This window comes from Salvelinus namaycush, chromosome 34, assembly GCF_016432855.1.
Source record: "Salvelinus namaycush isolate Seneca chromosome 34, SaNama_1.0, whole genome shotgun sequence".
Classification (NCBI taxonomy): Eukaryota; Metazoa; Chordata; class Actinopteri; order Salmoniformes; family Salmonidae; genus Salvelinus; species Salvelinus namaycush.
This window is the reverse complement of record NC_052340.1, coordinates 676,050-700,554: the sequence shown is the minus strand read 5'-3', so window position 1 is coordinate 700,554 and position 24,505 is coordinate 676,050. Positions and strand designations below refer to the sequence as shown.

At 43.2% G+C, this 24,505-nt stretch overlaps 1 protein-coding gene across 2 annotated transcripts in view; it reads right to left on the bottom strand.

The window, feature by feature from the left end:
- Window positions 1-24,505, bottom strand: part of LOC120028569 (endothelin-converting enzyme 2-like) — a 63,269-nt gene that overhangs the window by 12,024 nt on the left and 26,740 nt on the right. For both annotated transcript variants that reach the window (XM_038973763.1, XM_038973764.1), the window contains 7 exons: window positions 22,637-22,723; window positions 20,200-20,344; window positions 19,674-19,889; window positions 3,894-4,018; window positions 2,921-3,067; window positions 2,594-2,659; window positions 1,117-1,305 (listed from right to left, as the gene is read on the bottom strand). In XM_038973763.1, coding sequence (XP_038829691.1) covers window positions 1,117-1,305; window positions 2,594-2,659; window positions 2,921-3,067; window positions 3,894-4,018; window positions 19,674-19,889; window positions 20,200-20,344; window positions 22,637-22,723 — 975 coding nt within the window. The remainder of the gene's footprint in view (window positions 1-1,116; window positions 1,306-2,593; window positions 2,660-2,920; window positions 3,068-3,893; window positions 4,019-19,673; window positions 19,890-20,199; window positions 20,345-22,636; window positions 22,724-24,505) is intronic.

The following is a 24,505-nucleotide window of genomic DNA, read 5'->3' as shown; positions in this document are numbered from 1 at the left end:
TTCTAATAAGTTCAATACATTTAGTTGACTTGCAAACGTGAGACACATTTGATAGAAGAACCGTTTCGGTGTAATGTGCAACACTAGTAAGGATAGGATCATAGTAGCTCCCATTCATTTACAGTATGTCTATGTATTCCGGAGTTGTAGTAGAAAACGTTAGGGGCCTGTCGTGTCATCATTAAAAGCTTTGCTCATCGATCGCTTACTCCCCATTTAAGTTGTTTTTTTTGCAACAGACAACGAAAATGTGTGTTTCTTATTGGACAAGTCCTGCTAGTCCTTCCTGTTTTAATCCATTTGCTTCTGTTTGGTGCCTAATGAACATGACCCTGGAGATTTAATGTAATGATCCAGTGTTTAGAACCATCAGAAACAGAACAAAGGATCTACGACATTGCCATTCAAAGTCATGCCTTATCAACTCGACTGTGTTTGCAGGCTTAAGATTAACAGACTGATTTTCTAGAGTTATTACATTAACATTTCAGAGGAATACACCATCTACCCATTACACTGATTCAACCCATTCTACAAATGATGACTTTCAATTCCTATGAAACAGAGAACCATCTCAACTGTCTCTCCATTCATTCAATCTCTGTTTGTTGATGAAAAGCTCCTCCATGTCCACCAACCACTAGCATTCCCTCCACCGTCTCTGCTGCCTTGGAGATAGAAGGGCTTAGCAACAGCTCTTGGCAACAGTCACCTTGGCAACCAGGGGAACATTCAAAAACAAAAAAAGAGGACTGCAGGAGAGGCAGAGTAGAATAGTCCTCGGAGAAGGGATACAACACAGACTAAGGTGTGAAGAGGCTTTCAGAAGGTGGTGGTGAGTTGGTGTGGGATAGGCTGTGAGAAAAAGCCATGCATGTTTTGACACTGTAATGGAGACAGAAGAAAATGTAGGAACAGACTGTATTTGATTAAGGACAAACTTTACAGCCTGATCTGATGGCATGGGGTTCGGATCCACTCAAAATCCACCTCACAAAAAATCCACCTCACATATGTACCTCTCTCTCTCATACATACTCACATCCAAGCAACTGCTTACACATGGAAGTGCACATGTTCTCTCTGTAATCCCCCACCTAACAGACGCATACACACCTGCAGTTCGGCGATGGTGATCTTGTGGTAGATCTTCTCCTCATCGCGAAGTTCGTCCGGCGGTACGGTGATGTTGGCGAGCGCCGTTTCAAAGTCTAGGATCTGCTGCATCTGGCTTTGTGTGGAGTTCTTATCCCCCCCCAATAGCAGGCTCAGCTCCACCATGTAGTCCAGATATGCCTTCAACACCTGGGAGGGGACATAGGATTAAGCTCAGGGTCGTGTTCACTTGCCACCAAATGGAAGACAACGGTGCAAAGCAGAGTGAAACGGGGAGGTACAATCTGAATTTGCTCAATGAAAAACGCCCGTTTTCGTTTTTCATTGCAAATCCTCCACCTGGATTTTGTTTTAGGCCTGCTACAGTAATTATGACATCTTCCGGAGGACTTCCTCCAACCTCTCAGAGCTCTTGCAGCATGAACTGATATGTTGTCCACCCAATAAAAGGATCAGATAATGCATCTAGTACTGAAAGCATAAGCTACAGCTAGCTAGCACTGGAGTGCATAAAATGTGGTGAGTAGTTAGCTCAAAAAGAGAGAAAGACAATAGTTGAACAGTTTGAACAAAGAGAGAGTGAGAGTTATCTATATTTCATAGTATTTTTTTCTTCATTTTCATTTACTTAGCTAGTGTCAAATGTAGCTAGCTAGTTTAGCCTACTTAAACACCTGGCTCAAACAGAGAGTGATGCTATGTTAGCTAGCTGGCTATGGCTATCCAACACTGTCAAGGTAAGCTTTTGGTGGATTAATGTATTGCCACCGGGGCTCGCTGATGTAACTGCTAAACTGATTGCTGCGGACTACACTGTACTGCATGATTGTAGCGGGTTTACTAACACGTTAGTTCTAGTAGCTATGTTGACTATGAATTGACAATGATGTTTTGTTGTCAATTCTTTCTAGTTTGTTGTAAAGTGACCACCACCCTGCTAAAATGTGCTGGGTTGGGTCAGAGAGATTTGTGACAGGCTATAGGGTAAATTAGGAGGGTAAATTAGAATGGAACAACAAGATACACATCAACGTTTAGATAAACAGATAATGGATGACCTCCTCCACAGAATCTGTGCAGACACATACGGAGGGGAAGCCGCCATCTTCTGCAGACAGTACATGTATGGCGACATGATGATATTTTGTGTTTTGATGATGTTGTGAAGCTTGAAATGCTGAACGAAATTCCTAAGCTTTGGAAAATAAATAAACTGGGGAAGACAGGCTCATAGTAATCGCTGGAACAGAATCAATGGAATGGTATCCAACAAATCAAACACATGGTTTCCATTTGTTTGATGCAATTCCATTTACTCAATTCCAGCCATTATTATGAGCCGTCCTCCACTCAGTATCCTCCTGTTACAAGAAATTTACTGTATTTTAATTTATTATGGTACCTCATGTTGACAGCCATAGGTAGGAAAAGACCACACATGTACTGGCTGGCCCCCATCCACCTGATCTTTACTCACCTTCTCATTGGCTGTCTTGTTGAGGTAATAGTCCCGCGATGGGAGGAACAGCCCCGATTGATCCACCTGGCAGAAATGCATCAAGAGGTGAGCAAACAAACTAATCATAAGGGAGAATGAATTGCCGACAGCGGAGTCCATTCACTATCATATTCGGCACCTGTTATTGTATAAAAGCTTAAAATGTGTGTGTGCGCATGTGCATGCGTCTGTCTACGTGTGCCCGCGTGTGTCTGTCTGTGTCTATGCATGCATGCCTATGTGTTTGTTTGTGTGTGCTAGTACATGTATTTTCATTTCAAAAGAGCCAGAGCCAGAGCAGCTGACCTGGATGACGTTGCTGTTGGAGTTCTTGGGGTCCACGCTGACTCCGATGGTGAAGAAGGGCTGGGCACGGTAGGGGCCCGACACTGTCTTCAGCACCTCCATGAAGTTGTCCTTCTCCCAGGGCCCTGTGATGTTCCAGCCCCCTGTCTGCAAACACACACATAGACACACACACTAGAGAGACTCAACAAATACAGAAAAGAGCTGCTATTTTTATGGCAACACTTTGTTCAACACCTTTATAAGCCAACAAAAATGTGTTCTTCTTACTTCCACTCACACGACAACCAGCACTGCAGCTGCAATGAATGAGTATTGCAAAGTGTTTCCGATAAGCTTGCGCTGTTATTATTAGCGGCTTGTGCCTTTTTAAAAAAAGGTATATTTCACGTTCTATGGTCATAGGAGTAACAGCATGAATTGGTGCATGAGTGGTACTTGAGTTTCGCCATCAGCTGGAAGAGTGTGTCCACTTTTCTCAGCGGACGGAGGGAGAGCGAAGCCTCACCGCTGCTCCCTCCCTCCTCTCAGACTGACCATCAGATGCTGGCCATCAGTCCAATAAAACAAAATATTATATATATATATATATATATATATACAGTTGAAGTCGGAAGTTTACATACACTTAGGTTGGAGTCTCGTTTTTCTCATTTTTCAACAACTCCTGAAGGAAACAGGTACAAAAGCATCTATATCCACAGTAAAATGAGTCCTATATCGATAACCATAACCTGAAAGGCTGCTCAGCAAGGAAGAAGCCACTGCTCCAAAACCGGCATAAAAAAGCCAGACTACGGTTTGCAACTGCATATTCCCTTTCAAATCCTTGAAGGATACACACTTTTGGAGAAATGACAGATTATTGGGATGCAACCTGTGTGTGTGTGTGTGTGTGTGTGTGTGTGTGTGTGTGTGTGTGTGTGTGTGTGTGTGTGTGTGTGAAGGGGGCGGGGTCTGAAGCAAAGCTGACCTTTGCGATGAGGTCAATGAGGGGTGTGGCTCCCAGCTCCTCGATGCGCTGCTCGTTGAGACAGGACAGGTAGTAGAACTGAGTCTTCTTCTCGGCGTCACTGCTGGAGTTGAACGTGCCGTTCTCTAAAGAAGTAGAGAAAAAGAGGGAGAGGGAAGAAGATGAAAAGTTGGATGAGGAGGAGGAGAACAGAGGCTAATGTGATTGTGTGACATGCTGACCAAACCAGACGCATGCTTGTTGATTTTGTACCGCAGGTTGAGATATCAAAACAAACTCTGAACCAATTATATTAATTTGGGGACAAGTTGAAAAGCATTAAACGTTTATTGCAATTTAGCTAGCTAGCTTGCTGTTGCTAGCTAATTTGTCCTGGGATATAAACATTGGGTGGGTATTTTACCTGAAATGCACAATGTCTTCTACTCCAACAATTAATCCACAGATAAAACGGTAAACCGGGGGGAGATGGTGAGCAGCAACATGTAAAGACGCGTTTTCTTGGTGCTCCGATCCAGGGCGAACAATTTACTATTAATAGCTCCCCACCATGTTAATTTTGTAACAATTTGGAATCAAACCCAATTTTCTAAATCTGTCTTTTTTCCCTGAAATATTTGGCCTTCTAATCGTAAAATGTCGAGACAATAACGGCCGTGGGCCACAAAGGAGCAGGCCTCTGCTGAAGCCTCGGGCTCATCTGACACGGACGCTGATCCCTTCGACCTATCATTACATCTGAACAGACTGTGCTGGCTAAGGTGGAGTCATTATCCACCGACCTATCCGCACAAATAGCTATTCTCGCCACCGAGGTCAACATAAAGTTCGACTCCGTTAACAAAGACTTGGCGCGACATGACACCCGTCTGAATAGCCTGGTAGATGGCGCAAATATTTACTCAGACAAAGTGGTGACACTGGAAGAGCAAGTCACCCAGCTATCATCAGATGTCGTCAAACTCAATTCCAAGGTCGAGGACCTTCAGAACAGACAGCGCCGGTGGAACGGTCGCATTTTCGGCGTGAGAGATGGACTCAAGACCGTAGGCGGAAGGCGGCCTACCCTGTCCATAGCTAAACTGCTACAGAAGATTCTTGGCCTCGATTACGCCCCCACCCTTGACCATGAGCACAAAAGCATACAGTCTGCACCGAAGAATGGGTATCCGCCCAGACCCATAGTAGTTCAATTCCACTACCTTCAGGAGAAGGAGGATGTCTTCCGTAAGGCAGCGAGAGCGGCACCCATAACCCACAATGGCCAAAATATTCACATTTACCCGGACTACACGGCGGCAGTCATGAAGAAGAGGTCAGTCAACGAGGTGGCTCCTACACCACTGTCTGGACACCAAGTTCGGCATTCTTTACCCAGCTGTACTGAAGATCACTACTCCCTTCTTAGACACAACCAAGGCCAAAGAATACTTTGTCGCGCACCTACATCCACAGGAGGACAGGCAACATAATACTAACTAGCCATTGTGGGCACATACTGTGACCCTGCTCTAGCCATGCTAACGCGACCAAGGACCAACTAGTGAATTCATATCTTGATTAGAAACGTGCCTCCACCCTGCTGCCCCCCCAAAAAATTCATCCAGTTACTTAACGTTATGAACAAGGATGGTATGTATAGGGTGACATATTCTCACAAGGACAATATAGTTTGAATAGTATTTTATTTACAATACATGGCACAATTAGCTTTTACCAACTAGCTGGCGCTGTACTGCAACGTTGCTAGGTGGCAGGGTAATAATTAGCCAAGTTGCTACCTAAGGGGGACGACGACATATACCCCTAGGGGGGGGCGACATATACCACATTTTATATATATTGCTTTATTATACTTTAAAAGTTATGTTAGATAACTGAGGTGGTTCCCTCCAGAATCCCTTCCGTCGGTTTAAACTTGATTACGTTCGCCCTGGATAGAGCTCTACAGAGGTTCAGTTTAACATGGTAGCATTTTTGCTCTAGTCTAGGAGAGGTAAATGCAGCCTTCCAACAGGGGGAAGGCCAGCATAGGGGTCCAAGGTTTTCTTCTGGGTATTTTGTTGTTTTTAGCAGTTTTTTTATTTTCTTTATATTTTATTACTCTGACCTTTCAGCACACTAGCCATGTGATCGTACTAACATTCATTTCTGATTACTATGACTAATTCAAATACTCTAGGCTCCACATGCTTTATCAGCTGGAACGTGAAAGCAATTAACCAGGTGGTCAAGTGTAGCCATGATAAACTAAAGAGAGGATGGGTAGACCAAATAGTTCACTCCAACTTTGGTGCTAAGGCCAGAGGGGCAGCCATCCTTATCAGAAAACGCACCCCGTTTGTCTCCTCCAAAGAAATGTCAGATACTAACGGCAGATATATTATAGTGATGGGGAAATTGTTTAGCACACTGGTTATTCTGACTAACCTCGATGGCCCTAATTGGGATGAAGCTCAATTTTTCTCTGACCTCATCGCAACACCTCCCGACCTTAACTCTCATCATTTGATATTGGGCGGAGAGTTCAATTGTGTATTGCATCCAAGTCTAGACAGATCCAGACCGAAGCCCAACAATATGATTTCAAAATCAGTTGCAGTAATCAACTCATTTCTAGAATCCTATAATTTTTCTGATCAATGCAGGAGGAGCAATCCCACTACTAAACAGTACTCCTTTTTCTCTCCAGTACACCGCTCATACTCTAGGATTGACTTTTTCCTGCTGGACAATAGAATAATTCCTTATGTAACTAATAGCCAATATCACAGCATCGTTATCTCAGACCATAGCCCTGTCCAGCTAGATATTCGCTTTCCGGACAGAACTGTGTCACAATGCACGTGGCGACTTGACAAACGACTATCCTGTAGTGCCTTTAAAAAATACATATCAGATCAACTGCACCCCTGACGTGTCTCACTCTACTGTGTGATAGTCGTTAAAAGCATTTCTAAGGGGCCGAATTATTTCATACACAGTATGACAACAAACAGCACACCAAAAATTTATCGGAGCCACACTACCGTTCAAAAGTTTGGCGTCACTTAGAAATGTCCTTGTTTTTGAAAGAAAAGCACATTCTTTGTCCATCCAGTTTGCGCTGTTCTTTGAGGGGAGTAGTACACAGCGTTGTCCGAGATCTTCAGTTTCTTGGCAATTTCTCGCATGGAATAGCTTTCATTTCTCAGAACAAAAATAGACTGACGAGTTTCGGGAAGAAAATACTTTGTTTCTGTTCATCCTGTAATCGAACCCACAAATGCTGATGCTCCAGATACTCAACTAGTCTAAAGAAGGCCAGTTTAATTGCTTCTTTAATCAGGACAACACTTTCAGCTGTGCTAACATAATTGCAAAAGGGTTTTCTAATGATCAATGATCCTTTTAAAATGATAAACTTGGATTAGCTAACACAACGTGCCATTGGAACACAGGAGTGATGGTTGCTGATAATGGGCCGCTGTACACCTGTGTAGATATTCCATAAAAAAATCAGCCGTTTCCAGGTACAATAGTCATTTACAACATTAACAATGTCGACACTGTATTCCTGATCAATTTGATATTATTTTAACGGACCAAAATGTATTTTCTTTAAAAAACAAGGACATTTCTAAGTGGCCCCAAACTTTGGAACGGCATTGTATCTCAACTCATTCTAGATGTGGACAGATATGCCTCTTCTCCGACTACTGATACACCAATCGGGAATTTGACAATCTTTCCACCAAACAAACGGAGCAGCTTCTGTTTAAGTCGAGGCAGAAATTCTATGAACACGGAGAGAAAGCTGGCAAGCTGTTATCTCACCAGCTTCCACAATCCGCTGCCAGCAGCACCATACCTGAAATCTGTGTTGCAGCCGATTTAACTTCTACCAATCCCAAAGAAATCAACAATCAATTTAAGCAATTCTATTCTGCTCTTTACTCGTCAAAGGCTCTTCCTGACACATCTCCTATGCATGCATTTCTAGACAATCTGGACATCCCACGTCTCAACTCAGATGAACAAACCAACATGGATGCCTCAATAAGTGATAATGAACCTACTCTGGCAATCCAGTCCATGCAGAGCAGTAAAAGCCCCTGGGCCTGATGGCTTCCCTATTGAATTTTATAAAGCATTCTCCTCTAAATTATCCCCTATCCTCTGCTAGTCAGGAACTGCCACAGACACTTACTCATGCGACTATTTCGGTTTTGCTTAAAAAAAGACAAGAATCCCTAGACTGTGGCTCACACCGCCATAAAAGCCTTTTGTGCTGCGATTATAAAATTCTCAATAAGGTCCTCTTACACCCTTTAGAGACAGTGATGCCAAATATAATTAGCTCTGACCAAACCGGATTTATCTCAGGTAGGCAATCTTTATATAATATGCGCCGGCTATTTAATATTCTTTATTCTACCCACTCAACTCTACAGTCAGAGGTTGTCATCTCTCTTGATGCTGAAAAGGCTTTCGACCGGGTTGAGTGGGAATATCCATTTACAGTACTAGAGAGATTTGGTTTGGTCCGTTATTCCTTTCCTGGATTAAGATTTTGTACTCGTCCCCAGTGGCTTCTGTTCGCACCAACAATGTTACCTCCAGCTACTTCCCTCTCCACAGGGGGGCCAGGCAGGGTTGCTGTTTATCCCCTTTCCTGTTTGATATGGCTATTGAGCCTCTTGCTATCGCCCTGTGGGCGGAGGAGAGGATTAAGGGAATATTAAGGGGCAACATAACTCACAAGGTGTCCTTATATGCAGACAATCTTCTTTTATACATCTCTAACCCTGTGGATTTTATACCCTCTCTCTTGGACATGGTACAAGGTTTTGGGACATTCTCTGGTCTCGATGCTACCTCCTCTCCTTGGTAGAGCAACATGCTCAATGCCTGTGTATTCCAGGGAGGATACAACAATGCAACAAATACATTGATCATCTCAGCAAGGTTTTACCCGTGATCGTGGAGCTGGGGGGAAGTGGAACTAAAATGTAGCAGAGATGTACAGTAGTTTAAATAAACATCTGCATTTTGAAAGAGTATTTTTATCATTATTTTATTAACAAAAGCATAAAGATGTTGATGAACAAATACTGTACAATATATGCTTATCCGACATTGTGCGGTTGCATGAGGTTCGGAGCTAGAAATGTTACTTTAGAGCACTTGATACATTGCAAGTTGGGGGGATTTTTTTGTTTTACACCTAGCCGAGCTATTAGACTATCCTTTTTTAAATAAATGGAGGTATGAAGAGTCTATTGTCCTGTTAATAGCCCATCATGGAAACCTTGTTTGCAGAATTCACAGCCTGCTACGCTTGTGAACAACAAAATGTCCCCAGCTGTCCATCCCTACTGTAAATAATAAAGCATCTATAGTGGTACAAATATATGATTGAATTCGTTTTTTTTGTGTGCTTTTTTAAAAACACATACCTTTCAATTTTATACTAACAGGTGGTTGCCATGGTGAATAATCCAATAATAATTGGTATGACACGGCTCTCGGAACTCACTAAATGCAAATACTTGCAGATCAATAAAATGTCCCTGTGGATCTAATTAAAATTTAGAGGATTGGAGGATTCTAAATGAATATCTAAAGGGACTTTTATACAATGATTTTGCAGGTTTAATAATTAATGAATATATTTGTTGGGGTTGATGCATTTTTCGTTAGGGCAAATCTGCTATGTGATATTGAGTTAGAAATGTAAAACCTTACATGTAAAATGTAAGCCCCTAAGAGGCCTTTATATCATTATAATGCAGGGTTAATAATAATAATAATTGTTCGGCTTGAAGTCGTGCACAATTCATTCATTTAGGTAAAGACACATTAGCGCCTTGGGACCCAAAAGCATAATCATCCCTCTAACTCCCCCTTGCGGTGGTCTGGAGCAGTGGTTCCCAAATGTTTTATAGTCCCGTACCCCTTCAAACATTCAACCTCCAGCTGCATACCCCCTCTAGTACCAGGGTCAGCGCACTCTCAAATGTTGTTTTTTGCCATCATTGTAAGCCTGCCACACACACACTATACATTTATTAAACATAAGAATGAGTGTGAGTTTTTGTCACAACCTGGCTTGTGGGACGTGACAAGGAGCTCTTATAGGACCAGGGCACAAATAATAATAATCAATAATTTTGCTATTTATTTAAAATTGTGAATAAATCACCACGGGTTAATGAGAAGGGTGTTTTAGAAAGGATGCACATAACTCTGCAATGTTGGGTTGTATTGGGGAGATTCTCAGTCTTAAATCATTTTCCACACACAGTCTGTGCCTGTATTTAGTTTTCATGCCAGTGAAAGTCGAGAATCCACTCTCACATACACTACCGTTCAAAAGTTTGGTGTCACTTAGAAATGTCCTTTATTATCCATTAAAATAACATAAAATGGATCAGAAATACAGTGTAGACATTGTTAATGTTGTAAATGACTATTGTAGATGGAAACAGCTGATTTTTAATGGAATATCTACATAGGTGTAGAGGCCCATTATCAGCTGATACTGAACCAGTCTAAAGAAAGACAGTTTCATTGCTTCTTTAATCAGCACAACAGTTTCAGCTGTGCTAATATAATTGCAAAAGGGTTTTCTGATGATCAATTAGTCTTTTAAAATGATAAACTTCGATTAGCTAACACAACGTGCCATTGGAACACAGGAGTGATGGTTGCTGATAATGGGCCTCTGGAATATGTAGATATTCCAGATTTTTTTTGTTGCCATTTCTAGCTACAATAGTCATTTACAACATTAATAATGTGTACACTGTATTTCTGATCAATTTTATGTTATTTTAATGAACAAAAATGTATATTTTCTTTCAAAAACAAGGACATTTCTAAGTGACCCCAAACTTTTGAACGGTAGTGTAGGTACGTGGTTGCAAAGGGCATCAGTGTATTAACAGCGCAATTTGCCAAGGGTAGGATACTCCGAGTGCAGTCCGATCCATAAATCTGGCAGTGGCTTCTGATTAAATTAAATTTCAATGAGTTGCAATTTCAATGAGGCTCTCTTTTTCAGATATCGGTAAGTGGACTGGAGGCAGGGCATGGAAGGGATAACAAATCCAGTTGTTTGGGTCATCAATTTCAGGAAGGTACCTGCGTAATTGCACACCCAACTCACTCAGGTGCTTCGCTATATCACATTTGACATTGTCTGTAATCTTGAGTTCATTTGCACACAAAAAATCATACAACGATGGAAGGACCTCTGTGTTGTCCTTCTTAATGCAGACAGAGGGGAGCTCCATCTTCTTAATCATAGCCTCAATATTGTCCCGCACATTAAATATAGTTGCGGAGAGTCCCTGTAATCCTAGATTCAGATCATTCAAGTGAGAAAAAACATCACCCAGATAGGCCAATTGTGTGAGAAACTCGTCAGCATGCAAGCGGTCAGACAAGTGAAAATTTACATGCACCGGATGTAGCCAGGTATTCATCAGAACTGCACTGTGAGTGGCCTGCAGTCCCAGGTCTGGGTTGGGGCCCAAATGGCACTCTATTCCATTTATAGTGCACAAGGACCCTAGTAAAAAGCACTATAAAGGGAACAGGGTGCCATTTGGTATACATCCCTGTTCTGCCCACTTAGCAAGACAAGCTAAATCAGCTGGCCTAAAAAACCACAAAGTACTGTAAATGCTGACTAGCCTGCTCCAGTGGCATAGGCAAAAAATTGCTGTGTGGCAAGTGAAAATTAGTGTAATCACATTGCATCATTTAACACATAACACAGAATAAATGCGACCAAGAAACACCACAAATTTCCCTTGGGAAACAAGCCCGTTATTAGGCCATTTGCCAAGTAGGCAGCACAACTATAACCGCTTACAACTCCGCTGACAAAACTGGATGGCTTCCGTTTTGCAAGCTCAGACCCAACTTTGCTATTTTGTGATTATTTTGTTGTTTATTTTTACAATTTTTTCACAAAATGTATCCGCTAATATTTCTTACAACCAACAACAAATCTTGACCATCAGATCGGCAGTTATTTACCCCAATTCCGGCTTCTACTTAGACTCATCTGCCCTGGGCTCTTTCTGTAATTCCAACCCAATTTTCAGGCTACCCAAGAGGAAATGCCGGCGTTACAGAGGCAAGAGAGGGGGATCCTGGTGAGATTAAAGGCAAAGGGAAAACCGGCCACCTCTTCCCTCCATTCTACTGGCTAATGTACTGTACAGTCACTTGATAATAAGATGGATGACCTCCGATCGTAGATTTTCTACCGACTCTTGGAACTGCAATATTCTTTGCTTTTCGGAAACATGTCTCTCAGACAAGATACTTCTATGGATTCTCCATTCACTGGGTGGACAGGACAGTGGAGTCGTGGAAATTGAAGGGGGGAGGGGTTTGCCTCTTCATCAACTCCAACTGGTGTGCTAACTCCAGCACGGTGGAAGTGTCAACTCACTGTTCACCCTTCTTGGAATACCTGGTGATCAAATACCGACCCTTCTACCTCCCGAGGGAGTTTTCAGCTGTTATCGTGACTGCTGTATACATTCTACCTCAGGACAATAAAAATAACAAGCTGGCGCTTAATGAACTGTACATGGCTATAAACAAGCAGGAAACCCTACATCCAGAGGCTGCCTTTCTGGTTGCCGGCAATTTTAATTTGGCGCCCCTAAGACACGTGATACCCAACTTCCATCAACACGTCTCCAATGCCACTAGGGGCGATAAAGTCAGAGACAACTGCTACTCTACCTACAAGCAAGCATACAAGGCCCTCCCTCGTCCGCCATTCGGCAAATCAGATCATGACTCCGTACTCTTCATTAGCAAATGCAGGGGGGGTTCGCAGTACAAGAAGGCCCGCTATGACCTCCGCAGAGTCACCAAACGAGCAAAAGGACCATATAGGAATAAAGTGGAATTATATTACACAGGCTCCGACGCCCAACGCATGTGGCAGGGGCTAGAGTCCATTACGGATTACAAAGGAAGACCCAACCGTGATCTGTCTCTCTACCAGACAAACTCAATGCACACTTTGACAACAACATTGAGCTGGATGTGAGGGCCGTCACCGACTCAGAGGACTGGGCGATCTCGCCCTCCGAGGCAGATGTGAGAAGGGTCTTTAAATCAGGTCAACACCCGCAAGGTCGCGGGCCCCGACGATAGTCCAGGGTGCACTCTCAGAGCATGAGCAGATCAGCTGGCAGGCATATTCACGGTTTTCAACCTCTCCTTGTCCCAGTTTGTAATCCCCACATGTTTTAAAATGACCACAATCATCCCTGTTCCGAAGAACTCTAAGGCTTCATGCCACAATGATTACCGCCCTGTAGCACTCACTTCTGTAATCTGAAGTGCTTTGAGTGGCATACCGCCCCAATAGAGCCATAGATGACGCAATCTCAATTGCTCTCCACACTGCCCTCACCCACCTAGATAGGCATTCCTCTTATGTGAGAATGTTGTTCATTGACTACAGCTTAGTGTTCAACACCATTATCTCCTCCAAGCTTAGGACTCTGGGTCTGAACACCTCCCTCTGCAACTGGATCCTGTACTACCTGACGGGTCGACCCCAGGTGGTGAAGGTAGGCAACATCACCTCCACCATGCTGACCCTTAACACAAGGGCCCCACAGGGGTGTGTTCTTAGTCCCCTCCTGTACTCCCTGTTCACGACTGTGTGGACATGCACAACTCCAACATCATCATCAAGTTTACTGACGACACGACGGTGGTAGGCCTGATCACCTGAGTCAGCCTACAGGGAGGTCTGTGACCTAGCAGTGTGGTGCCAGAGCAACAACTTCTCCCTCAACATCAGCAAGACCAAGGAGCTGATCGTGGACTACAGGAAACGGGGGGCGAGCACGTCCCCATCCACATCAACAGGGTGGCAGTGGAGCAGGTAGACAGCTTCAAGTTCCTCTGTGTCCAAATCACTAAAGACTTAAAATGATCCAAATACACACGCACAGTCGTGAAGAAGGCTCGACAGGGCCCCTCCCCCTCAGGAGGTTGAAAAAGTTTGTCATGGTCCCTCAAATCCTGAAAAGGTTCTACAGCTGTACCACAGAGCATATTGACCTGCTGCATCACTGCTTGGTATGGCAATAGCACTGCCCTCGATCGCATGACGCTACGCTACAGAGGGTTGTGCGGACAGCCCAGTACATCACTTGGGCCGAGTTCCCTGCCATCCAGGACCTCTATATCAGGCGGTGTGAAAAGAAGGCTCAGAAAAATTTCAAAGACCCCAACCGCACACTATTTTCTGTGCTGCCACACGGCAAGATGTACCGGTCAGTGGTGACCTGTCATCCAGGGCCTGTTTTGGGCCCCATCTGTTTAGCTAAATATAAATGTTATTTTGGCATTAATGTGTGTCACATTAGTTTGCAAACAATGTAAAAAAAAAAAAAAGATTTATTGAGTTATTAAAGTTAATACAATACAAACATGGTCTCTTTTTTGCTTTCTTGAGTAAGGGAGCTCCAAAATGCAGGTGTTTCAGCCTAGCTCAGTGCTTTCTGTGGTGGTGGGGCAGGCAGCGGAAAATACGGAGCATATGGGTTGGTAATGTTCTCTAGTTGCGCCGTGATTGGATCAGTGTTCTGTCACTACGTAACGGCAACATCTCCGGGGAGAGCTCGAAAATTCAAGCCCCTTGGGTGCTGCCAGAGTTACATTAGAAGTGCCCATCCAAGAAGGCTCAAGGTCATTGGCAACAGATAAAATTATGTGAAATCACGTTATACCTACCATAGCATTGATTGGACTGATCATGTCAACATCATACTCTCTAAACCTTAGCTAGCAAACTAGAAAAGCAGTCGTCATCATGAATCATGTCGACAATTTACTGGCAAATCCTGTTCAATCCTTGTCATGTGAAGAGAAATTCTAGATAAAATGTATCGGTGCTCATTGGCCATTAACATTACACAAGGAAATCACAAATTCAACAATGAAGGAATCGGTGGCTAACTGTAAGCTTTGCAAAGCAATCACTAGCCTGCTTCAGTCGAGTGGGTGTGTGGTCCAAGTCTGGGTTTAAGGGTCTCTTTTTTTCAAGCTTAAAAGGCTAAACATTCACATCATGGGCCAGAAAAGGTTGAATACATTGGACAATGCAGTTAATTCAGCATGACTTCTGCCGTGTTCAAAACAACTGGAAACTCTGAAATGGGAAATCTCAGTAATCTCAGAAAAAAATGAGCTCCGACTGGGAAAATACATTTTGAACAGTCATCCAACTCGGAATTCCAAGTCGGGAACTCTGACCTCTTTCTAGAGCTGCGACCTGAAGATCACTAACATCATGATTCAACATAGTTTTTTTCCAGAGTTCCCAGTTGTCTTGAAAGCACCATAAATCCAGAGAATGCCAGACTTTGATGACAAAGTTTGATGACAACATTTGCCCACAAGCAGGACCGCCGCGTCCAAAAATGTATTGTATGCTGCTGCATAATCACGTAATATGTCAGGGAGATATGTATACTGTAGCTAAGAAAGTAATACTAAGTGTATGTTGTGTAGTAAGCTGTTAGTAGCCCATGTGCCTCAACTTAATAATTTGGTCCCTTTTTCCCCTCTTAACTTAGCCTACTTTCCTGACATGGTGGTGCACATGTAGCCTATAGTCTGTTTTAGAGAAAGGTAATCATTGAATTTTGTAAGAGCTTTCATTGTCTGCTTATATGCCCCCTTTAATTATCCTACGGTTCTGACTTGGTGTACAGGGAGAATACTGTAAGAACGGCCCATGTTCTGAATGTTCTGTCGCTGTAGATTTAAAAAATGCTGAACAAATAGTTATATTGACTATGTCCATCCTATCTCACTCATTAATGTCTTAAATCGAGATTAAGGAGTGCCTCTTATCCGCTCGCCGTTCCCTTATGCCATAGTAGTACATCTCAATTGTCAGTCGAAACCACATTTGTTTAAGCAAGTCAACCATATCAGCTATGTTTTTTTAAAGGCAGTACATGAGGCTGAATGAACTGTTTCACTGCAAGACAAGGCTCCGCTGATAGCCAGGTGTAGGATTCACTCCATGGTGCTGAAAACAAAGCTCTGCTGTTGGGAAAGCTTTATGTAGGCCCTAACAGTTTTTGGGCACCGCTTGTCACCGTTATAGTGGAATGAATGTATTGTTTAGTGTTGTGTTGTCTAGTGACTTTGCTGGCATTAATCCCCCCAAAAATTGGGGGAGTTTGCCTCACCAACATTTACATGCTAAAATCGCCACTGGTACCAATGCATCAAGTCTGACACCAACAGGCTCTTGAACAGCTTCTATCCCCAAACAATACAACTGATAAATAGCTAACATAATAGCTACACGGACCGAGATTACCTTGTATCTTTATTGACCTTTAATTTCAAAATTTGCACTGTCTCTATGCACTCTCACATGGCCCTACACACTCACACACACTGTCACTCCAACACACACAAACACTCACTGTAACGGTTTCTCTCCTCCTCTTCGTCTGAAGAGGAGGAGTAGGGATCAGACCAAAATGCAGCGGGTTATGAAGACATAATGAATATTTATTAACAGAAACGACGAAACACGAAAACTCTTTAACAAACTACAAAACAAATAAACGACGTAGACTGACCTAAAACATGAGAACTTACAAATACACGAAGAACGCACGAACAGGTACAGACTACAAACCAACGCTACAGTCCCGTGTGGTACGAACATACATACAGACACGGAAGACAATCACCCACAAACAAACAGTGAGAACAGCCTACCTTAATATGGTTCTCAATCAGAGGAAACGTCAAACACCTGCCTCTAATTGAGAACCATATCAGGCAACACATTAAACCCAACATAGAAACACAACACATAGAATGGCCACCCAGCTCACGTCCTGACCAAAAAACAAAGGATTAACACAATAACTAGGGTCAGAACGTGACACTCACTCCATAATTTTCTCACTCACACATAATATGCAAATACATTTATACTGACTCTACACACCTGCACACCCACTCACATACAAACTGCTGCTACTCTGTTTATCTTATATCCTGTTACCTAGTCACCTTACCCCAATACATATCTACCTTCATCACTCCAGTATCCCTGCACATGTAAGTATGGTATTGGAACGGACTATTTCCTGTATATGGAATGCTTACTTACTTACTTTATTGTGCATTTCATATTTCTTATATCTCATGTGTTTTTTTCAAGTAATACATTGTTATTGATTATTGCATTGTTGCCTTCTGAGTTTGCAAGAAAGGCATTTCACTATACTTGCGCATGTGACAATAAAACTTGAAACTTTACTGTACGAGTCAAACACTAAACAAACATAATGAAATAGGCTACACAACATCAAAGGCGTTGCGTGAGTTCCATGTTTGGGGAAGCAGCTTAGCCCCAGCTAGAGGAAAACAGTTTAAGAGGATCCTGGAAAAAATATGCCTTTTATAAACACATTTCATGCAATTCTATGACGTACTACATGTATGGAATCATCATCAGAATCCTTAATAATAGGCATACTACAAAAACTACAGGGTAGGCCTAATCTGCTGATACTGACAAATTAATTGAGGTAATATATATATGTACGTAGAGTTATTAAAGTGACGATGCATAGATAATAACAGAGAGTAGCAGAAGCGTAAAAGGGAGGGGGCAATACAAATAGTCTGGGTAGCCATTTGATTAGATGTTCAGGAGTCTTAAGGCTTGTGAGTAGAAGCTGTTTAGAAGCCTCTTGGACCTAGACTTACGGTACCAAGCTCTGGTACCGCTTGCCGTGCGGTAGCAGGGAGAACAGTCTATGACTAGGGTGGCTGGATTCTTTGACACTTTTTAGGGCCTTCCTCTGACACCGCCTTGTATAGAGGTCCTGGATGGCAGGAAGCTTCGGCCATACACACTACCCTCTGTAGTGCCTTGCGGTCGGAGGCCGAGCAGTTGCCATTCCAGGCAGTGATGCAACCACTCAGGATGCTCTCGATGGTGCAGCTGTAGAACCTTTTGAGGATCTGAGGACCCATGCCAAATATTTTCAGTTTCCTGAGGGGGAATAGGTTTGGTCGTGCCCTCTTCACGACTGTCTTGGTGTGCTTGGACCATGTTAGTTTGTTGGTGATGTGGACACCAAGGAACTTGAAGCTCTCAACCTGCTCCAATACAGCCCTGTCGATGAGAATGGGGGCATGCTCGGTTCTCATTTTCCTGTAGTCCACAATCATCTCCTTTCTCTTGATGACATTGAGGGAGAGGTTGTTGTCCTGGCACCACACGGCCAGGTCTCTGACCTCCTCCCTATAGGCTGTCTCGTTGTTGTCAGTGATCAGGCTGTTGTGTCATCGGCAAACTTAATGATGGTGTTGGAGACGTGGGAGTACAGGAAAGAACTGAGCATGCAATGCTGAGGGGCTCCCGTGTTGAGGATCAGCATGGCGGATGTGTTGTTACCTACCCTTACCACCTGGGGGCAGCCTGTCAGGAAGTCCAGGATCCAGTTGCAGAGGGAGGTGTTTAGTCCCAGGGTCCTTAGCTTATTGATGAGCTTTGAGGGCACTATGGTGTTGAATGCTGAGCTGTAGTCAATGAATAGCATTCTCACATAGGTGTTCCTTTTGTCCAGGTGGGAAAGGGCAGAGTGGAGTGCAATAGAGATTGCATCATCTGTGGATCTGTTAGGGCGGTATGCAAATTGGAGTGTGTCTAGGTTTTCCGGGATAATGGTGTAGATGTGTGCCATGATTAGCTTTTCAAAGCACTTCATGGCTACAGACGTAAGTGCTACGGGTCGGTAGTCATTTCGACAGGTTACCTTAGTGTTCTTGGGCACAGGGACTATGGTGGTCTGCTTAAAACATGTTGGTATTACAGACTTGGACAGGGAGAGGTTGAAAATGTCAGTGAAGACACTTTCCAGTTGGTCAGCGCATGCTCGCAGTACACGTCCTGGTAATCCGTCTGGCCCTGCGGCCTTGTAAAATGTTGACCTGTTTAAAGGTCTTACTCACATCGGCTGCAGAGAATGTGATCACACAGTCGTCCGTAACAGCTGGTGCTCTCATGCATTTTTCGGTGTTATTTGCCTCAAAGCGAGCATAGAAGTGGTTTAGCTCGTCTGGTAGTTTCTTGTCACTGGGCTGCTCTCGGCTGTGCTTCACTTTGTAATCTGTAATGGTTTGCAAGCCCTGCCACATCCGATGAGCGTCCGAGCCGGATCTTAGTCCTGTGTTGACACTTTGCCTGTTTGATGGTTCGCTAAGCTAAATTCCAGCTATGTTTGTTGACATCATTCTGGTTGTCATGTAAACATTTATCAGACCAAATATGTTATAACAAAACGAGGTGAAGGGATAGTTCACTCAACTGATTTAAATTGTAACTATCGTTACTCAGGGTTGACAGTTCAGACCCCCTTTCCAGGAGTTTTATTTTTATTTTGCTTTTAATCTTAGGTCGCTAACTTACGTTTTGTTTTTTGTCAGCACAACCTGCTATTCTGACTGGTTTATGAGATGAGTTTGGCTGTGGATGTTTTCTGTGTGATGTTTAGATGATGAAGTTCGCATTAATCTTTTACATTACAACACCTTCATTCCCATCAGTACAAAACATTGTTTCGATGCTTTTCAGACACGTTTAGACACTCAACTGTCACCAAATTGTGCCCCTAATCAGCAGATGACTTCCATATTTTGATATGGTAATACGGTATGTTTGTGCATGTGTGTATTGTGTACATGTGTTTGGTTCCAACTCACCCAGCAGGTGTTTAAGGACAGCCTGGTTCTGGTCCCAGATGCTGTTAAAGGTGCTCCAGCGAGAGCGTCCATCAGGGAGGGGGTTCTTGCGGACCCAGCCCCCGCAGGCATACTGGTAGAAGTCTTGGCAGGGGTCGGCGCTGCGGTCCAGGGCCTCTACGATCTTACTGGCCACCGTAATACAGGCCTCGGTCAGACACAGGCTCCGCGCTGAGTCTGGTGTCAAGGTAGAAAAACAGAATTCTGTAATGCTTTATAAAGCCTGCTGGTATAATGATTCATGATGTTGTTATAATGCATTGTCACAAGACTTTTGTCACAAGCATGTATGACCCCATAACGTCTTAATAATCATTCATAACGACACTGCTAAACACCAGCCAGATGAAATGTTGATACACAGAGAGACCATAACATATTATAAGCCGTATTATAAAGACGTAACACGTGTGTGTGTGTGTGTGCTTATGTCTGAGTGTGTGTATTTGCATGCGTGCGTGAGTGCGTGTAACCAAAAGCCTCTCACCTTTGTTGTAGCGTATGCCCAGTGTGACGGCACATCCGAACAGGGCGAGGAGAGAAGCAAGCAGCACGCCAGCCAGCACCACCTCCATCTGCGTCCTCCTGCCCAGGGGACTGAGGAGCTGGATGCCGCCCTTCCGGAAGCCAACCTGTGGAAATACATGAGTCAGAGACAGAAGAGAGGATGGGATGGGATGACATCACAAGTACCACAGACATAGTCAAGAGGGCCTCCATTCATGCAGAGCTGTGGTGGAGTTCTAACACTCCCTGCACATGTCACATATACAAATCTCCCCATTGGAGACCGGGGTTTGATTCCTCACCCTTCCTACAGTTTTTTCCCACCTGCCTGATTATATAAAAAAATATATATATATTTTAAGCCTCCATTCCTCTTTCCGAGTGACTTTCTAATGAATGAAATACCGCTATGAAGTTAATCTCGGAACCGAGAACCCAATTTCGCATGATCACTGGCCAGCTCTCGATTTGGCATTCACTCTGTCACGAGGCACTACTATGAAGTATCAATTTAGTGTAGTTAAAAATAAAAAATCTAACAATGACATTTTTTTGCACTTAGTAAGGGTTGATGTGGGGGTTGAACTCGGTCTCGGGTGGGGATTAAAAATAAATACGAAATTACTAGCACTAACTTTGCTGATAGCTACTTTTTTGAGGAACAATTAACTTACTATAACTGAGATATGTAGTTGTCCCACCTATGTCACACCCTGATCGGTTTCACCTGTCTTTGTGCTTGTCTCCACCCCCCCAGGTGTCACCCATCTTCCCCATTATCCCCTTTGTATTTATATCTGTGTTCTCTGTTTGTCTGTTGCTAGTTCGTCTTGTCTTGTCAGGTCTTACCAGCGTGTTTCCGTTTTCCTGTTTTCTCAAGTTTCTGTTTCCTAGTTTCCCCGGTTCTGACTATTCTGCCTGCCCTGAGCCTACCTGCCGTTCTGTACCTTACTGACTCTGCCCTAGATTACGGACTTCTGCCTGCCCTTGACCTGTCTTTTGCCTGCCCCCTGTTTGGATCAATAACCATCTGTGATTCTAGCTGTCTGCATCTGGGTCTTATCCTGAGTTCTGATAACCTAGCCGTCGTAAGATGAATTCACTAACTGTAAGCTGCTCTGGATAAGAGCGTCTGCTAAATTACTAAAATGTCAATTTAAAATGGGAGTAGTATACAGTATGTGACTCAGACTGACATTAAAGTCTGAAAGACACTTCCTAATCGGATAAGCCAGGAGTATGTTTTGCTTGCACGAACATTATGATCACTTGCCTGAAAATGTCAATGAGCTATTTACACCCAGAAGTGCCATATACACTGAGTATACCAAACATTAAGACCACATTCCTAATATTGGGTTACACAATCCATGTCTCAATTGTCTGAAGGCTTAAAAATCCTTCTTTAACCTGTCTCCCTTTATCTACACTGATTGAAGAGGATTTAACAAGTGACATCAATAAGGGATTATAGCTGTCACCTTGATTCACCTGGTCAGTCTATGTCATGGAAAGAGCAGTGTTCCTAATGTTTTGGAATGATTTGTATTTTGGTTGTTATCAGTAAAACAATTCTCAGAGCAGACTCAACTTTCCCAACTGCCATAAATGCTATAAATTGTTTCACTTAAACAATGAGGAGGAACCAGAAATGTCAGTTTTAGGCTATTGGAATTCTTTGCCGTTTGGTTTTAACTTGTTTTATTACCTGCCCAATGGGGCAACCACAGAACAGGCTCAACTTGCTCAACAGCTCAGTTCAATTGCTATAGGCAATAAGGCAACCCTTAATGGCAATCCCTGTTACTAGCCAGGAGCGTTACCGCTGAACCACAGGCTCTGCACACATTACATACCTAAAGGTAATGTACTACTACTGTTTATCTGCAGTGATAATCAACTGAACCTTCTACACACTTTTCCTCTGACAATAATGTCCTCTTAAAAACCAGTACTGTACATCTATGTGTCACTGGGAGTATATATGATGACACTTAGTTCTGACTGTTTACAATGACATTTCAAGGACCAAATTCAAGAGAAAGCAAGAGACAGACATGACAAATCCATTGTTCACAACAACAACAAAAAAAACTATATTTTCCAACTATTTTCCCCTTTCTAGTCTTCCTTTTTTATGGTTTCCCACATAACATCATACTTTCATGAAGTATTTTCTGTTTCTCATTGTTGGGCTAATCTAACAGGAGTTTAAGCCCAGATTCTGTGTAATTATGCTCCGGGGGGAAGTTTCCCATAAGTACCTTAACCATTAGTGGGGGAAATGAAAAACTGACCCCTGATCGGCGTACAAGTCGAATTCACCCTAGTTCTATAATAACACACTGACATTGTGTGGGCTCTCCATTTTCATTGACCTCTGACCCCCACACATCAACCAATGAGCTCAGACTGACCTCCACACTGTCCGGAGACATGCCCCCATCGGCTGGGTTGTCTGCAGCCTCCTCCTCCTCAAACGTTGCGCGCATGTAGCTGGACATCTGCATAGGGAAGAAAGGAAGAACAGAGAGTTAGCGTCAGTAATAATAGGAGAGAATTTTTTTTTTTAAATAAGAGAAAGAGAGTAAGCAGTGCAGAGAAGTTACAGGACTTCACATCAGTACCGACTTGGAATGAAGGAATGTATTAGAGAAAACAACCAGGCCACCCATGAGAGAAAGGAAGAAGAATGGAAAAAGGAGAGATCCCCCTGCGGTTTCTCGTCCCTGCCATTCCTTCACACTGCATTACCCCCTCTTCACACACTAAGGTGTGTGTGTGTTTAGTGATGGAAAACAGAACACAGGAGTATGTGTTTGTATGTCCTGATCTTGATGTGTTCGGTGAAACTTGCTGATGATAGTCATTTCTGTCCTTTGTGGAATGATCCTCATGTGACTACTACGTCCTCTGTAGCATGGTCATCTAGTGACTACCCGGTTCTTTGTAACATGGCCCTCTTATGAGTGGCCCCTGAGCCAGACACCCCCCACTCAGAACAGAGCAGCAGGCTAAATACAGGAGCGTCAGGGGATGGATCCAAATCCTTGTGTTTAATTAACCTTCTCTGGTTATAACATACCACACACAGGAAAGCACTGCACACACACACAGTGTTTATTTAACAATGGATAACTACAGTAATATTTGATTTACACAGGCAAATCTAAATAACTCTCTCATGCATTGGTTAGGTTAAAAACAACAAAAGTTAAGACAACGTAATAATTCAAAGCAGAAGTGTTAGAGGTGAAACAAATTCATTGGACCAGCGCCGGAGCGAAAATGACGGAGTGAATGGGAGCCATACAGAAAGTTCGCCATCAAAGTAAAAAATAAAACACAATCGTAGTGTATTTCAGCTAACTACTCAAACACATAGCATAACTGTTTTACTGACATTCTATTTATTTAAATGTGTAGAACAGTCTAATGCGCTGGTCTAATGAATGTGTTTATTTGCCGAATGCTCAGCATGGAATTATTACGTCGCGTTAACCTTCAGTATTTTCAACCTAGATCCATGGAAAAGAGAATCAGTGCTTCTACCTTCCCTCAATGACATTAACTGTCTTCTGTGAATACAAACATAGTTGCATAGAAACACCAGCGCCCTCCACACCAAAGCCCTTAACAGACCACATACCTCCGCCAGTTAAAAGCACTCTCCTCATCACACAGATAACTCCATAACAGTCTCTGTATGACACTAAGTCTAAGAATGCCCTCGTGCTAGACTGGCTTGTACGGAAGACGAGCTCGGGGATGACATTCCAAACGATGAACTTCCCGACTCATCTCAACAACATTCTCTCGAAAGGTAAATGTTAGGTTCCATCTGTGACCCGTTCCAACCCTTTTAGATCCTACAGTGGGGAGGGTCGTAAATGGGCCGCTGTCTCCATGAGAACGTTACTCATCGACAAGGCTCAGAAGGAGCACACTATGATAAGCACAACGTGTCCCTTCTGAAGGTAGTTTGGAAACACTTCCCTGTAAGAACCATTCCAGCTGGCAGAATTTGGAACGTGACGTCTTCATGACAACATTTGCTGGTTGGAAAAGAAACCATATAAACAACGTGGGATGGAAAAGACATATTTTGGTTGTTATCAGGTCATAAAACCAGAAAAAGATGTTAACAAAATGTCCTTATACAACTAGTATCCAATCCAACAGATGACGTCATAAAAAATGTCACTGCAACTGGTTTTGCCCCCTGGGATATTACACTGATTCACCAGACACGTTACGCCCCATATCCTCTTTTTTTCTTTCTCTCC